At 37.6% G+C, this 18316-nt stretch overlaps 1 protein-coding gene across 1 annotated transcript; it reads right to left on the reverse strand.

The window, feature by feature from the left end:
• Positions 1–12270: 12270 nt before the first annotated feature.
• On the reverse strand, positions 12271–16072 carry nanp (N-acetylneuraminic acid phosphatase). Its single transcript, XM_057848661.1, has 2 exons — positions 15924–16072; positions 12271–13047 (listed from the first exon to the last, which is right to left on the reverse strand). Exons 1-2 carry the CDS (start codon positions 16011–16013, stop codon positions 12406–12408), a joined length of 732 nt encoding a protein of 243 aa, XP_057704644.1. The 5' UTR covers positions 16014–16072; the 3' UTR covers positions 12271–12405.
• Positions 16073–18316: the final 2244 nt, after the last annotated feature.

An 18316-nucleotide genomic window follows, 5' to 3' on the forward strand; every position in this document is an offset into this window, starting at 1 on the left:
TCAGGCCTCATTCATTGAAATACTGCAAAATAACAAAAGCATAAGGCATAGGTTTGTAGATCGGAAATATATATGGCGGAAAACAGACAACACTGAAAAAGCAGTTTCTGCTCTTGCACTCCTCTTTAAAAGTGCTGTATTTTTAACTGTTGTGTTTAATAGAACAATATGTCTATATGCTGCCATAGCAGATTCATGGCGCATTAAGCCCCCGAGCTATTTTTAATTTGTCCGTTTTACCCTGGAAACCCCCGTTTACAGACATCGCGCAACTGCAGTTGTTTCAACCTAGCCATAAGAAGATAAGTAATTGTATTTATTATTCGAAATGTGTGTCATTTTTAGCTTAGAATCATTTATTGATGTCTAATATTAAGTTAAAAAAAAAAAAAAACAACTTTAAAAAGTTATTCACTCGCATATTTTAAACTTTTAAACAAATTACGTCACAATGAAAAAAATTGGCATCTGTAAAAAAAAAAAGTCACGGATATCTATCTCATAACTCGCTTAAATGTATTTTTTCGTTACTGTCGCATTTTCCCTAATATTTTAGATGATAAATAATCGATCCAGTCAAAGAAAAATTGGGAAAAAAAGTTTAAAAGGGTAAATATCAAAATCTCGACCACTGCTTGACGTCTGCGATTTCTGCATCGCGACCCTTGTTATATGACCATGTTTCACATATAAAATCCTCCAAAAATCCAGCTGTGGCCTTCACAGCTGTGTCTTGAAACTCGGTGATACATGCTACATGGAGTTTTTGGATCGAAACAAGGTAAGTACACAATAATATCTCGATAAAATCATGGCGTCTTATATTCTGCTCTCGCGTACTCTCACCTCCAGTTAGGGTTTTGCTGTTAAATTTTTTTTTTTTTTTTTTTATTGCCCTCCTGTTCGAAAAATTTCTTCCCCCAGAAGATTGAGATTTCATGCTTTCTAATGATGTATCACACATGCATATCGGACAATTTTGAAATTTGGCCAAAGGGTCTCAAAGCAGAACTGTTTTCCACCATATATATTTTTTAAATAGTAAAATATCTACACCAGTCTGGCAACTAGCATAATAGTTTATAGTGGTCTAGTCTTTAGTCTAATTCTCAATTAAAGTGTTTAAGTAAATTGGCCTCTAAATGTTGGAGAAATATGATTTATAGTTGAAATATGTGAAAAAGGAGTGCTTTTTCGCGGTCGGTTCTCAAACTATGTAGTTGTGTTTTGTATCCAGGAGGAGGCAGTGTAGGACAAGCAAAAATCGTGTTTCTCTAGTAAGGAAGAAATGAAAACAAACTGTTCGGCTGTAAAATGTCAAACATGTTGTTTGTTAAATTGACAGCGTGTACTGTGAAAAAGACAGTGTCTCGCCGTATTGCTCAGGCTGCACTACAGCGTCTATTCACAGGCGCGAACCCACTACTGAGCGGTACGGGGGTTTTGACCTGCTCCGTTGCCGACCTGGGACGGTTGACCCCTCCTTAGGCGACCTGGTGGTCCCGAGCTCCCCCGGGAGCACCATATCGATACCGAACTTAGCGCGGACACCCGCTCGACATAGTCCACTGCAGCTCAGAACTCCTGAGCTCAAACGATCCGCCAGTCTCAGCCTCCCAGTAGCTTGGATTACAGGTACGAGCCACCGTACCCGGCAAATGCTAGCACCACCACTAGTGGTTTTGAATTAAACATGTGTGACGTCACCAGTGGGTAGTGTGACATCTAGTGGATATAACGTATATTATCAACTTTTGATGAAAGCCACGAGTTTGTTATCCTAATCACTTGATGTAATTCACCCATATTAAAATGAGATTACTGCTGATTTTAGTTTTTGATTGGTGCAGGCTATACAAAAAACAACAAAATAAAAAATCTCATAGCATTTGCCTTAGTAAAGTAAGTGAACTTCCAAAGTAATTTATATGTCTTACTATGCCCATTCTTCAGCTATCTGTTTTCAATATTTGCTTTTTGTTTTTATTACAGGCTGAATACCTGTCAAGTTGTCATTCATGTTGATATTTTTTTTTGTCTGTTCCTGTGTTATTCGTGCACAGAGCAGACTGGAAATTGATATGGACTGGATAATCAATGAGTCAATGTCCGTCAAACCTCGGAGCTGTTTAATTTAATTTAAGCTTAATTAATACTTAATTAAGCAAAGGAAAAATGTCTATTTTTCAGTTCGTACAGATTGGATCCGCTTGAAATTTGATCAATATTCTCAAGGTAATACCATCCCGGCCTAATTTCATTTTTTCAATTAGCATTTTATTGATTAATGAGTCATTTTAGCAGAATTGTTTTCAAAGGCTTATTCCTCCCTTAAAGGGAATACAGTGTTCCCTCATTTTACGCATTTGTTGCTTTTAATGGGGACCCGCCTCTGCAAAAGTAGAGACGGAGTCTATTTATATTTCTATAAATGTTTTTTTTTTAAGCACTCTAAATGTAATATTTATGATATAAATGACATACAGGTAGTCCCTGGGTTACGACATAACGATCTACGTGATTTTGACTTTACGACGCATGAGTCTCGTACACCATTTTTCTGTCTCCAGTCTTTTTTTTTTTTTTTGTCGCGTAAACAGTACCTTATTGTACCTCTCAGTATCAAATTTTTTTTCTAACTCTATTTTATTAATATGACTGTTCTGCCCTTTGTGTATTTGATTATAATGTTGACTTTTGTTTTGTGTTGCATGCTTTTATTGTGGCGCAGGAAGCGCAGACCAGGTACTACTTTCGCACGCAAGTAAGAGCACGTATATACCCGAAGAAGAACGTATTGTGCACACAAAGAAGAGCGCACGTGCACACACGAGGAAGATCGCATTTGCTCCCACGAAGCAGTCGCGAAACAGAGAGAGAGAGAGGGGGGATAGAATACAGCTGCAAGCCTGCATGCACATTTGTTGCTTGTGAAGCAACCACAGAGGCAACACCTGTATATATTACCTTTTGTACTGTTTATTGTGCATTTTCAATTGTGGTCAAATACTTGAGGCGAGTTTATGTGATTATTTTTGATGATTTGTGGACGCTAACTGATAGATGCTAAACGTTTGTGTGGATTGTTATTTCTGTATCTGCAGCTGGTTATAAAAATTTGATGTGTTGTTATTGAGGATGAAATTGATTTAAATATCATTTTTGTTTTAGTTTTATCCTGCAAGTGTTAATGTCATGAGCAGTTGAATAAAGTCAGCAATCCACAAGGATGTCTGACATCATTTCAGGCAGTGACGTGCGGTCAGGGGAGGCAGGTGAGGCAGAGCCTCACCTGTCATCATGACAAAAAAAATAATTATAGCATCAAATTTATAATATTTGTCCATTGCTCTTAATGTATGACTCATTTCAAACATTTTTTATAGTCATAAATCGCTGAATTTGCCCATTTCCTGTTCAAATAATGAAATGAAACGAGAGGTGCGGCAGCAACAAGTAAAGCCTCACCTCTGATTGCGCAATCCATAACAAACTGGGTTGATACATGGAATTGGAGCGTGCTGGTTGCCGTACATCTGCATGTCGCCATTATAATGTTTCCAGATACGTTTATTTGACCTGATTTTCCACAGTCTGGCTAATGTCTTTAACCCTTAAAGTTTAATGTTTGTTAGCGACATATTTAGTTTTACTGATGGGAAATAAAACCGCAGTGAAAAGGCACAGGTTGCGGCTGCCGCACTGAAAGGGAGTGTACGTGAAACTGGACTTTCCGTCAAAAGTGGACGCGATTAACAACACCGGAGCTAAAAGGTTTGCTTCAAACTACGGGACAAAAGATAACTCGCGCTTTTCAAACGGACTGGTACACCCGAAAAGACTGGCTATGTGGCTGTCCTTCGAAAAATCGCCTTTGCTGCTTTCCCTGCCTTTTCTTCTCAACTTGTGCCAATGTCTGGACTAACACGAGATATTGTGACATTAAAAAACTACCACGAAGCCTTAGCAAACATGAGAGCTCGACCACTCACATTTAAAGCCTGATTGCTTTAAAAACTTTTGGAAGCTCAAGGATCGATTGGGCTTTGACGAACAGCGGAAGCTCAACGGTAGCATCCACAATGCCAGGGTAAAGGAAAACCGAAAGAGTTTGAAAGACCTCATTAATGCAACCTGCATCCTAGCTAAACAGGAGTTAACATTTCGTGGTAACGATGAGCGTGTAAGCTCTTCTAAACGTGGCATATATGTAGAACGATTACATGGTTTTGCTGAGAAAGATGAAAGGTTAGCTAGACATTTGGACACATCCACTGTGTTTACTGGCTTGTCAAAGAACACAGAACGATCTAATTGAAGCAATCCTCTCCATTGAGGCGGAGAGATTTTTTAAAGTAAAGGAAAATAAGGAGGACTTTTACAAAAAGGACGTAGGCTTGCATAGGGACGGTAGGGACATAACACTACCAACTTTTCAGGATGCTAAAATTGTCCCCACCAACTTTTAAGCAACCTTACCTTTTTTGCTTGATATAACGTTCAGTTATATAGAGAATTTAGATCTTTGAATAGTTCCATATGTTGTAAGGATAGAATTGACCCTACCATTATTAAGTGAATTATTTTCATTATGTTTATATTTGCTAATAAAAACCAAACATTTATTTAGGAAGTTTTCAAAATGTTTCTTTAATATTTTTTGAAAACAAAAGTTTGAATCGAACAGTGTATCATCTGAACCAATGCATGTAAAAGTTATTATCAGTAGATAAGGATTTATTTTGCATTGATCATTTTTGCCTATTAATTAATTAGGTTCATATACATGAGAAATGTGGCCCTTTGCCCCCTTCATCCAATCTGTTTGGTCTTATTAATGTCCCATCCCCAGCAAAAAGTGTACCTACATGCAGGTTATGCTGTTATATCGTCCCTACGAATGTTGAGACCAAACCTATGCCCTTCCAAAGTAACGGCGGTTTTGTGGTGAAGGACAGGCGCAAGACCACAAACAGTTTTCATTTCAATCTTATAAAAAATAAAACATAAACAAAAGAGCTTAGACTAAGAAAAATACAATAGAATATTTAAAAACTAAATTTTGGACTTAAATAAAATATCCTTTGTTTTTCTTTTCACAATTTCTGTTTAGCAATCTGTAATAAATTGATTAAAGTATCAGAATTAAAAGTTTTATAAACAACTGAATATTTCACTAAAGGTCAGAATTGAATTCTGTGGTTTTGTACACCACTCTTTACTCTCATTTATGTTGCATGAATTATAGAATTGCGACGGCCAACACACTGAGGGTGTAGAGCAAATGCATGTTATTTTCTTACTTTTACGTATCGATAATATGTACCGTGTATGCGTGTTTTGTGAAGAATGCTGATGAGATATGAAATAACCAGTAGCCAATTGAATAAGCTACCCTTTTTGGTTTATATATTTGGAAATCTGACACTAAAGGAGTCAGTGCCTCACCAACCATGAACCTTACCGCACGTCACTGATTTCAGGTACATGTTTTTGGATAGTTATCTTTAGATTTGGGGGTATTTAGGGGTATTTAAATGGTTAATTCCAATTCACGCTGGAATTAGGGTTACGTCGCCAGAGTAGGAACGGAACTCGTTCGTAACCCGAGACTACCTGTAGTCCTTTTAATAATCGCTGGATTAACTGAAACATCATTACACATTTACAAGAAGCATATCCATATTGATGCTCGGAGTCTGATCTCCCCCTTAATTAATTAATTAAATCCAATCAATTTTCAAGGCCATCAGAAATCTGGTATTAAACCGATTGCAAGTGTCGGACACAATTGTACATGTTAGGCTACTCATCATTGCAAATGACTAAGCAACAAAAATGGTAATTGATACTTGATTAAAATCCAATCAAATTTTAAATTGGTCACAAAAAAGTCCTGTTTGTTATCAAATTGATTGGGATTGATCATACATCATAGCTGTGAGTGTTACAGAAGGACGTGTCATCACTAAATACTGATTAATGAAAATATTCATTGAATCTTAAGTAAACTCCAATCAATTTTCAAAATGGTCAGAAAAGTCGTGTTTGGTGTCAAATCGAATAGGAGTAAGCGTAAAATACACCAGCAGCAGTTTACAGAACGATACTGCAATCCCATGAGTATTACATGTGAACTGGTCACAGCCTTCAGCATGTAGTAGCAGATTAGTGCTTGTTTAACAAGTTTCCACATTCGCTGCACATGAAAACAGTGATGTTTTTCTCTACTGGCCCAAATTCATCCTGGTCAGTTTGTGTGTAAGCTTCCGATGTTCCGTTAGATGAGTCACTACTGCTCCAATGTCCTGTGTCTGCCGATTCATCGGATGAGTACGATGAGTGTAAAATGACGTTGTAGGCAGGCTTGTCGTCATCCTCGCTGTCTGAGATGAGCTCTTCTTCAAATCCTTCAATATGGCACACTAGCATTTGATCAAAAGCGTTGTCCGCACTGAAAAAAAGAAATCAATCATTAATACAGTCAAGGGAAAATGAAGAAATCTGACAGATGTTTGAGAAATGCAAAGTTACTGCATTTTCTCTTCTATCTTATAAGCACTTCAAGCATGTAATAGGGATAATTTACTCACTAGGAGCTGGTGTGGCTCTCGTGAACTAGATGGGCCATCGAGACATAGCGATGCTTGAGGGCCTCCGCCGGTGCGATTCTTCTCTCAGCTTGAATGTTTAGAAGACTTTTTAGAAAGCTAACAAACTCATTCTGATCTTCAAATTCACTGATCACGTCTGTCGTAGCCTCTTGTTTCTGCTAAAACAAAGATTGCTGACCCAGATTGTTGGGCTACAGTACTCTATTTAAAAGGCTCTTTTACAACAATAGATAAAATTAATTAAGAGAGTAATAAATATCATCATCCACGTGGATTTATGGCATTTTGGAAGAGTAATATGAATAGTCGTGAATTGGTTCTCTTCTCATAAAAAGAGATTACTTACAGTTCTTAAGGCATCCAAAGATTTTAATCGCGTCTTCCATGTTTTAGTCTCTTCTCTGTTCGTAAGCTTATATTCATTTGGAGTCTGGATGAGCAAAAAAATACATTTATGAAAAGGCTGTTTGTAATGTTTTGAATACTGATGAACTCCAGATTAATACCTTGAGTTTCCACTGTTTAAAGTTTAAATTGGTGAAATACTTCTGGCTGTATTTGCCTGCTAAGAGGAGTGAATCGGCTGGCTGCCCTCGTATCTGCACAATGGTTCTCATCTTTGGGGGGGAAGCATGGTCATTAGATGCTCTCTTCCTCCTCATTTATGTTAACAAAACGGGAATTACACTCTTATTTACCATCTGGTACTCGCAATTTGTTGCAAAAAGGTGCTGGCCAATGTGCAAGAATGTGAGAGCACAACCTAAACCCCACATGTCCACTTGCTCTGAAATCGGAAGGCCAAGGGTGACCTCGGGTGCTCTGTTCGGAGGACCACCAGAAACGAAAAGCAAATTTGAAAATAGAGGTTGGTCAAAAAGGATTGTGTTTGACCTTGGAGGTTACGTGGTAGAGAATTTCAAGAAGATCGAGGCCTTACCGGTACCCCATAGGCTGTATGGTCATCCCAAGAGTCACTGCAGAGGTCTGGAGGGAGCAGCCGAAATCTATTAATTTCACCCTGAATGGTTCACATGAATGATTTACCAGCATAATGTTATCAGGCTTCAGGTCTGCATGAATGATTCGGATACCTTTAAGAGCCTCAAAGGCTGTAAGCAACTGTAGAATAAGAGTAAATTAAAGTCTCAAGCTTAAAAGTCCATTTTACTTACAGTATGTTCATAAAATGATTTGATAAGATGACTAAATTACTGCTTTACCTGATGTGCAATTGGCCTTATTTCACTGATTGACAGTGGCTTTTTCCGTTTTTTCACAACAAAATCAAAAAGGCTCATGTCTAGCATTTCAAAAGCCAAACACGTGTACCCTTCGTGCTCAAAGTTTTCAATATATTTCACAATGCTCTTTTTGACTGGATCCAGAACCCTCACAATTTCAAGTATTTTTATCTATGGGGAAAACAACACAAATGAGAGCCATGAAACATGTCATTATCTGAATTAATGATGTGATACCTCCATTTTGGATATCACGTTTGACTTGGTTTTTAGGACTTTGAGGGCGACGGTCTGTGACGTGCTCAAGTTTATACATTGAGCCACTTTACCGAAAGTCCCTTCACCAATTAAGTCCTTAACCAGGTAGGTAGTGGTTTTACTGGTCAGGATGTTGGATTGTAACTTTTCGAATGGCGTAGATGTTTTCTTCTGATCTGCAAATGCCAACATACGCATGGATTACAGTGCGCATAAAAAGGTTAAAAAGTCAACAGTGATTAATTGCAAACACTGAATACCACATGCGGAAATACCAACCAGATTCAGAAGGTGAGTGTTGAATATTTGAGTTTACACCCATTGCCATTTTATAATTTTCATATTAGGTGGGGGGAAAAAAACATTTTCTTGTAGGGGATTATAGGCTTGCATCAAGCGCATGGTCAGCAAACACAACCACTCTATGAAGTCATGCCATGTGATCATTGATGTGACATCATAGTCCATGATGACACAAGTAAGATAGTGTGTTGTCATTGTTAAAAAATCTAGGGATGATTTACGAGTCGATGTAAGTAAAAAAAATAAATAAATAAAAAAAATCAACAACGGATGGTTAACGGCTACAGTGGTATGAAAAAGTATCTAAACATTTTGGAATTTCTCACATTTCTGCATAAAATCACCATCAAATGTGATCCGATCTTTGTCAAAATCACACAGATGAAAAAACACTGTCTGCTTAACTAAAACCACCCAAACATTGATAGGTTCTCATACTTTAATAAGGATAAAATGCAAACAAAGCGGCACGGTGGCTTAGTGGTTAGCACATCTGCCTCACAGTTCTGAGATCAAGGGTTCAATCCCGGGCTTCGGCCTTCCTGTGTGGAGTTTGCATGTTCTCCCCGTGCCTGCGTGGGTTTCCTCCGGGAACTCCGGTTTCCTCCCACATCCCAAAAACATGCATGGTAGGCTGGTTGGACACTCTAAATTGTCCGTAGGTATGAATGTGTGCGTGAATGGTTGTATGTCTCCTTGTGCCCTGCGATTGGCTGGCAACCAGTTCAGGGTGTCCCCTGCCTACTGCCCGAAGTTGGCTGGGATAGGCTCCAGCACCTCCGCGACCCTCGTGAGGAAAAGCGGCATGGAAAATGAATGAATGAATGAATAAAATGCAAACAATGACAGAAGGGGAAAAATAAGTAGGTGCAGACAATGACAGAAGGGGAAAAATAAGTAAGTGAACCCTCTGCCTAAGGAGACTTAAAGGGCAATTGAAACCAATTTTTACCAAACAATTTAAGTCAGGTATGTGCAGGGGTGAAAGTGGGCCAGAACAGTCAGGAACGCAGTTCCGGTATAAGATTCAGGGCTGGAACGCAGTTCCGGTATAAGATTCAGGGCCGGAAAGCAGTTCCGGTATAAGATGCTTTGATTCCGAAAATATGACTGCAACTGTCAAAAGCAATGTAAAAAAAAAAAAAAATGCTGCCACACATGCATTTCATCTCAAGAAAACAATCTACCAACATCAGATTTACATACACAAGTGTTAACAACAAGCATAATAAAGTGCTTGTGTAGCGTAAATTGATATACATATACGTATATACATATGCCATATTTTTCTGTAAATGATTGTTGGAATGGAAAGATAAGACACAAGATGGATATATACATTAAACATACGGTACATAAGCATTGTATTTGTTTGTTATAATAAATCAACAAGATAGCATTAACGTTATTAACATTCTGTTAAAGTGATCCATGGATAGAAAGACTTGTAGTTCTTAAAAGATAAATGTTAGTACAAGTTAGAGAAATTTTATATTAAAACCCCTCGTAATGTTTTCGTTTCAATAAATTTAAAAAAATTTTCAATCAAAAAATAAACTAGCAGCTCGTCATTGTTGATGTCAATAATTACACAATGCTCATTCATGGTGCTGAAACCCATAAAATCAGTCGCACCCGAGCGCCAGCAGAGAGCGAAAAAACACCCAAAAACACAAGTAATCTGTTTGAGCGGGGCATGTGCGTTAAATGCGTCAAATACGTATTTTAATGTGATTAATTTAAAAAATTAATTACCGCCCCTTAACGCGATAATTTTGACAGCCCTATTCTGAATGTATGTTACTTATATCTTTTTTTTATTAAAAAAAGGAAAGTAAAAGTTAATGTTTACTTTAACTTCAATTTTAATATACATCCTATGTTCTTAAGTAGTTAAATTTAAGATTTGTCATTTAGTATGTGAGGAAATAAGGAAACATAAATATTAGGAGATGGAGGTTGGCGTTATTGCTTTTATTTTGCAAATCATTGAAAAAATACAATTTTGAATGAAAATCAGTTTTCGTATGTGTTATAGAAATAACTGTGCCAAAAGTTTTCTTTGCATTTCAGTAGTTTTAGGAGGTTTGACCCCCCCCCCCAAAATGAAAATAAATGAACACAAATTTCTGGCTCCGTGGTGACCTTCACGTCGGGGAGTTCCGACAAGAAATTCTAGCCACTTTCACCCCTGGGTATGTGCCCAATTACTGATGAGTGGTTTCAAGCTACCCTGCCCACTATAAAACACACACCTGGTAAGAATTGTTTTGATGAGATGCATTTCCTGATGTGCATCATGGCTCGGTCAGAAGCGCTGCCTGAAGACCTGCGATCAAGGATTGTTGATTTGTATGAAGCTGGGAAAGGATACAAAACCATCTCTACAAGTCTGGATGTTCATCAATCGACAGTCAGAGAAGTTGTCTCCATTTTGGCACTGTTGCTTCTCTCCCAAGGAGTGCCCGTCCACCAAAGACGACGCCAAGAGTTTAGCACAGAATACTCAGAGAGGTAAAAAAAAGAACCATAGAGTGTCTGGTAAAGACATACAGAAATCCCTGGCACAGTCCAATATCGCTGTGCACACATCAACTATATGTAAAACTACGGCCAAGAATGGTGTTCATGGGAGGACTCCACGGAGTAAGCCACAGCTGTCTAAAAAAATTATTGTTGCTCGTTTAATATTCGCAAAAAGGAACTTGGACACTCAACAGAGGTTTTGGCAAAATATTTTGCGGACTAAAGAGACCAAAGTTAAATTGTTTGGGAGTAAAACACAACATCATGTGTGGAGGAAAAATGGAACAGCTCACCAACATCAATCACCTCATCCTCCCCGTGAAGCATGGTGGAGGGAGCATCATGATTTGGGGCTGTTTTGCTTCCACAGTGCCTGGACAACTTACAATCATAATGGAAGAATGAATTCAAAAGTTTATCAGGATGTTTTGCAGGAAAACCTGAGGCCGTCTGTCACACAGTTGAAGCTAAAAGAGGATTAGTGCTGCAACAAGACAATGATCCAAAACACAGAAGTAAACCAACTTCAGAATGGTTTCAGAAGAACAAAATACACGTTCTGGAGTGGCCAAGTCAAATTCCAGACACAAAATATTAAACATGATGGCTCACTTACATTTTTCCCCCTTCTGCCATTGTTTGCATTATATTATGCATCCTCATTAAAATATGAAAACCTATTAATGTTTGGGTGGTTTTAGTTAACGCAGTTTATTCATCTGTGTGATTTTGACAAAGATCAGATCACATTTGATGGTGATTTTATGCAGAAATGTGAGGAATTCCAAAAGGTTCAGATACTTTTTCATACCACTGTAACTATTTCTCTTGATTAGTGAGTATGAATAAATTTAACTTGTCAGGGTCACTACAGTTCACAGCTAATCAAAAGTTGACACTTAACGCTTTATAGGGAAAGGGACTATTTTTTTGTCATCATAAAAATAATAAATATGAGCAATTATATATATTTTTTTCCTTTTCATTTCTATTAGTCAGTAGCCTAGTGTATTTTTACATTATTTTAAAAATGATACATTTGTAAACGAATACAGTGTGAATAAAAACAAATAAAAATAAAATATAAAAAGACAGGCGTCCGATTCATTTAAACCGAGAAAGCTGGCCGTAAATCCTAATGTTTCAGTGCCTTTGAGGTCCAGCGCAGTCAATGGCACAACAAAAATGATTGCCCTATAAGGGTTAAAAATAATAGTAATTTGTGAATGAGTGGGTTAAAAACAGATATTATTTTTTAGGACAGTATTTATTTTCTTATGACAAATATTTTGTGTTATTGTTAGAAAAGGCAATCAAAAAATATATTGATGACATTCACTGTGGTGTGATTTTTATTTTCATATTACAGAAGGTGCTTTAGATAAAAACGAAGCTATTTGATAAAACAGATTTTGAAACATGTTGTCAAGTAATACAGGTTTTAATATCACCAATTACCCCTAATTTAGTTCTGCCAATACATCATCCAGGTCCAATACAGTTGAAAGTATGTAGTCAGGTTTCACTGCACCAACGGGCACTGCATCACCAGAATTATTAATCCAAACTGTAGCACGCACTTTTGCCATGAACCCTCCTTGAATGTCAGTGTCCAATGAGTCTCCAACCATAATACAGTCCTGGGCCTCCACCTGCAGAAGGTCAAAACACAGTCTGAAGATAGAGGGGTAAGGTTTTTGCTCAGCATAATCTCCTCCCACCACAATCCTGTCGAAAAAGGCTTCACAACCGACTGCTTCAACTTTCTCCCTTTGTGTTTGAGAATTCCCATTGGTCAGCAGCAACAGCTTATATTTCCTCCGAAGTTGCTTTAGAAGATTGCAGATTTCAGGGGACAGACAAAGTAGCTCCAATCGACTATTTTTCCACATGTAGTAGCACTGAGCTGCCAGGGTGGGTGTTGAACAACTGTCCATACTTTCCTTAATACTTTCGTCCCAGTGACCCACTCGGAGCTCATCGATGGATCTGCCAGCTGCTGGGTCAAATTTCTCTTGCAGAAGCTTCTGCTTGAACTTTTCACAAATGTTGGTGATGGTGTCATCGTCAAGAGCCAATGTGGTCTTCAAAAGTGCATGGGTCTGTAAATTTCACAGACAGCATTGCAATTACATAACGTAATGTGAAAATGATAATTGAAGCCAATGCTGAAAACACATTAGGAAAAAATATACTATACGCATTCGTATTTTATCATAATGGTGGTATGTTAAGGGTGACCTACTTTTTCAGTAGTACTTTTTATTTATTTAGAAACAATTTGGACTTAAAGCAACACTATGTTACTTTGCAGTTTTGGTCAATTTTAGCGACGCCGGTGGTCATAAGTGGTAGTGTTTTGCCTTAAGGAAGACTGTGTTTCCAATGAGGACCAGCACACACCCGCACATTATCGTAAAATTGTCAATCAATCAAATATCAACCTCCCAGTCGCCTGCAGATGGATTAATAACACTTCTATTTCCAGCGGCTGTGTGAAGGATGAATAGTAATAAGGTAATGAATCCAGTTGTGGCTAAACAATAGCATATGATGATTAGCAACAATGTGGTTTAGTGTGGCTAACCCCACCTACTCCACCCGGCCCAAACTCGTCAGCTAGGGCTGCAGCTATCGAATATTTTAGTAACCGAGTAATCGCCTGAAAATTCTATCGATTAATCGAGTAATCGGATAAAACTTTTTTTTTTAGGTGAAGAGCAATTATAAATATACATGAGAAAATAAGACATTTAATCTAATATTGAACCATTTTCAGTCAATCAATGTCTTTATTTCCGATGTACATTGTTGAAAACAGCCAACAATTGCATCTCAGATGTGACTAGAAAAAACAATCACTGCTCTCACTCAAAAAACATCTAGATCTTATTAAAAAAAACATATTTCTTACCTAAAAATGTCATTACACTTGATAACACACATCACTTGAAAGCTATGTGTTTTTCCCACGTGTTTCAATTGAATTTCCATTTGTATCAAGCTATTTTTAAGTTCTAGTTAAGTTTTAAGTTAGTCTAAACTGTAAGTACTGATAGGATTTTGAGTTTTTGCAGTGTTCAAAATAAATGTATAATACCTGCTGCACTGGAGCACATTAGGGACCGGTACTAATTGTTGTTTTATTCAGCAATGACTACTGAGCTAAAACTGACAGCTTCATTATGTTTTAATTTTACACCCTCATCACTCTACAGCACTGTGTTTTTACAGATTATATAAAGCCTGTATGTAAGACACATTAGCCAAGCATCGACAGTGGTCATAATCAATAGAAACCTAGCCCTCCGAAGGGCTAACGTTACGTGAGCGAGTGACAATAACGTTATATTCATTAGCGCTGAGAAGTCTACTGCTTAAAGATGGCGGCTGTTTACTAATGCTGCCCAGACGCGGCCGAGTCTGTCATTTCGCATCTAGCTCTAAATGCATGCGATATCTATGAGACGCATCGGACACTACCTGCTACCACACTAGCATCATGCGGGCGTAGTTTTTACCAAGCTGTCGCCTGCAGTAAGTTTTTTTTTTTTTTTTAATGCTTCTTCCTCTACGCCCGTGACGTCAGCGCGTTGTCCGTTTTAAAAGTATTCCGGGCAAAACGTGATGCTTAGAGCTGGCAAAATTAAACGATTCCTCAGTCTAGGTGAATAAAATTACTCGGCTCAGTTTTTAAACTCGAGTTACTCGAGTTGCTCGAGTATTCGTTTCGGCTCTATCGATTCGTCAGCACTGACGTTCGTCATGCCAGCGAGTGACCAGCCAAGCCGGGCCAATGTTTACCGTTGAGTGTCCTGGTAGCCTCCCTTTTTTCTGTCATTGGATAATTTTTTTTTGTCTCTTTTGTTGTTCTGCCACCTTTGCAGAATTTGCTCGAAAGCGTTCGCATCGACTTTCGTCTTCCAGGGGAAGTGACGAATGCCCTAAAGCAGTCAGCACTTTTGCAGTTTTTCTGTGTGGCTGGGTTCCTGCCACCCTCCTCAAAGTTAATTAGTGCTGGTGATACAGACCACATCAAGATATAAGAGGTGTAATTCAAATATTTGTCAGTCGACATATCATCATAAAAGTTACGAAAATATTTTATAAAGGTTAAAAAGTTACTTAGTATTGCTTTAAATTGGACCCTTTTATGCAAAACCATGTATTTTTTTTTTTTTTTTTTTAACGCTGACAGGGCACTCATTTAACTCACTGGCTGTCAATGACCATACTAGACTTCCAATCCATTTTGAGTGGTATGAACATTCGTAAATTCGCCCCTCCCTGTCAAACTGGTAAAATGTATTCATGGGCAGTTCTCCCAGTTTAAATGAAATGGATATCGCTATCAATGGCACGCAATCATATAAATATTATTTTAAAAATAAATAAATCAACTGTAGAGTGTTACTTGAGGCCATAACCAGTGTTTATTTCTGTTTTTATTCATTTTAATTAAAAAAAATTCATTGTTAACATGGAAATAATTTATGAATTCATCACGATGGTTGAACTACAGCAGCCTATTATAATTGTGGTCATAATTTGTGTAAAGAGCAAAGTTAGAGAACTACTGCTCTGGAAAATACTATTTAAAACAACAACAACACGTCTGTGATGTGTCAAATCCAAATTCATGGCATTGACAAACAAATGTACCAGTACTTTTCCATGACTTCGATAACAACTAAATATTTGACCATTAACACGACCTTTTAAAAGGTAAAAACAAAAACTGCATCATCAGCAGACGAACCGGGCAAACCAATTACATTTAAATAGAATGACAGCCAATCTTATCATGACATAAATGAGAAATTGCTTTTAATTACTGGAAACAAAAGTAAAAGAGGCGGAAATTTAATTATTTGACCGCAAGGGTGTGGTTTTCATTCCAAGTGAATTAAAACACGAAAGCAAAGTAGTTGCAAAACAGCATTTGAACAAAACTAAATTTATAGCAGGAGAATACCACCTTCTGAATTGCAAATCGACCAGCCCCATTAGTGTCGATAAGCGTGTTGTCCAGGTCAAATATTATAGCTTTTACAGGGTTCGCGTCCATTGCTCTGTCACACTCACACTACGAACACGGAAACGTTTTCAATGAGTTACGGAAGTAACTGCAGCATGATAAACGCTATGCATGCTGGGAATAGTAGTTTTTAAATGACATCAGCGCAACTTCTTTTTACAGCCTCTTGAGGGCGTAAAGAAACCAAAATGGGCTATGATGCCAGATTCAAGCTTCATTGCTTTTAACCTTTTCATACACGAATTATGATTTTGTTTTTCCTTTATGTTTTTATTACAAACTTGCGGCCCACCGGATAATATTTTGCTGCCCCCATTTGACAACCAATTGTAGAAATAGTGTTGCCCGCACAAATTTTGTTTTTAAAAATGTTCACTAATAAACACGCAATTTAAAATCAAATATGATTAATACAAAAATGAGAAATTAATGAAAAATAAAACAAATTGTAATGAATTGGGGGGAAAAGACGAATAAAGTCATCAATTCAAATATGTTTAGTCTGTGTGTATTTTGCTCTGGCAATTTTATTTACTTATTTTTTGTTTTGTGTTATTTTATAAATATCAAGTGATCTCACATGAGCATACTGTTGTACACATGAGCGCACTGTTGTAACTATCCGCAGTTTCTAGAGCCTTTTCATCAGGGCCGGCCCAGGCCATTTTGGGGTCCTAAGCAAAATAATGCAAAGGGGCCCATAGTTTTGGCCCACCATTTCATCACAGTGTACTGTGAAACCCATACATGCAATCCAACCCATACGTCCATATTTTGTATATTAATCAGATTTTGTTGCACTGCATAATTCAAACTTCTCACCCCAAATTATTGTCAGTACTTACAGTAGATAGCGCCAAAACTTTTTCTAAAACAGGAAAGAAAGAAGTTAAGGAAGAAGTTTTATTTTTTTTAAGCTTGTAATCAAGTATCAAAACTCACAAAAGTCAAATAAAGCAAACTGTAGTAAACAAAATAGAAAATAAAATAAACAATTGCCAGATTGGGGGCCCCCTAGTGGTCAGGGGCCCTAAGCAGCTGCATAGTCTGTGTATAGGCTGGCCCGGCCCTGCTTTTCATTGAAGTCATTGAATTATGGATGAGCGGGTGTTTTGGTCGAAAACATTGATTCAGCCAGGGGCGTTACCGGGGGGCAGGGGTGGGTAGTGCCCACCCACGGACATGCTCTTCCCACCCAAAGAAAACTGCATGTAGTACTAACGGCAGTCTGGGCACCACGTACAGTATCCCATTGATATAGTACTGATGTTTTGTAAGTTTTAACCTTTGCGTTGTTACCTCCTCTTTCACCTTAAAAAAAATGAAATGAAATGTTGGTTTTGTTCCTTGGGGGCGCTACACACATTACGAATATTTTGATTTAAATTTTTTTTTTTTACATTTTATCGAAGTTTTCACCGGTGTTCACCTGGCTGTTGAGTTAGATGAGTTTTGAAGCAAAAGTAGGGCTCAAAGCGTCGGCGGGACAAAGAATGACTGCTAGGGGGCGCTACATAGTGTATTTGGAATTTGTCTTTACACGGTATCAAAAATTGCACCTGTCTTGACCTGCCTGCCAATTTTGGTGCGCTTTGAAGCATTCTCAGGAGGTCAAATTGAGTTCAAAGGGGCTGCGGAACAAAGAATAACTATAATAATAATAATAATAAAACCGAGGAACCACAATAGGTTACCTAATAAACATTATCACATGCATGTCCATACTGTTCAGTTATAGATGTGTTCTAAAAAAAAAAAAAAAATCAAATCAACTTTTATTTGTTTGGACCAAATCAGAGCAACAGTTATCTCAAGGAATAAACAAAACATTTTTTAAGGTGCAGTAGCCCTACGCTGGATTTCGACCTACTTGAGCATTGTAGCTTTTTATTTTTATTTTTTTTAACACCACTGGTTTTAGCCTTGTTCCAATATTATTGATTTCATTTATTTTATTTTATTTATTACAAATAAATTAGCAGATTCAAATAATATGTTAAGGGACCACTTTTTCTTTCAAATGTATTTTAGATAAGTTACTAGAACCGAATAATAATGTAATTTATTGCTTGTAAACTTGTTTACTTTGAGAATATCTAAACTGAAATAACAGATGTCTGAAGTCTTGAATGAATGGCTGCAAACGCAAAGTTTTTTTCACACAGTCATGCAGAATCAAAACAGTCTTACGTTCTTATGCAACCAAGTCATTCTTTCGTCTGGCAACAAGCCAGCGGTTCACACGCGAATATGTGCAGGATTGTTTGTCTTCCAAGCGCAATCAGAACACACAGCAAGCTCTTCTCACATTACCTGAGATCATCTCTTTGAGT

The sequence above is a fragment of the Corythoichthys intestinalis genome, chromosome 10 (genome assembly GCF_030265065.1).
Source record: "Corythoichthys intestinalis isolate RoL2023-P3 chromosome 10, ASM3026506v1, whole genome shotgun sequence".
NCBI classification, from domain to species: domain Eukaryota; kingdom Metazoa; phylum Chordata; class Actinopteri; order Syngnathiformes; family Syngnathidae; genus Corythoichthys; species Corythoichthys intestinalis.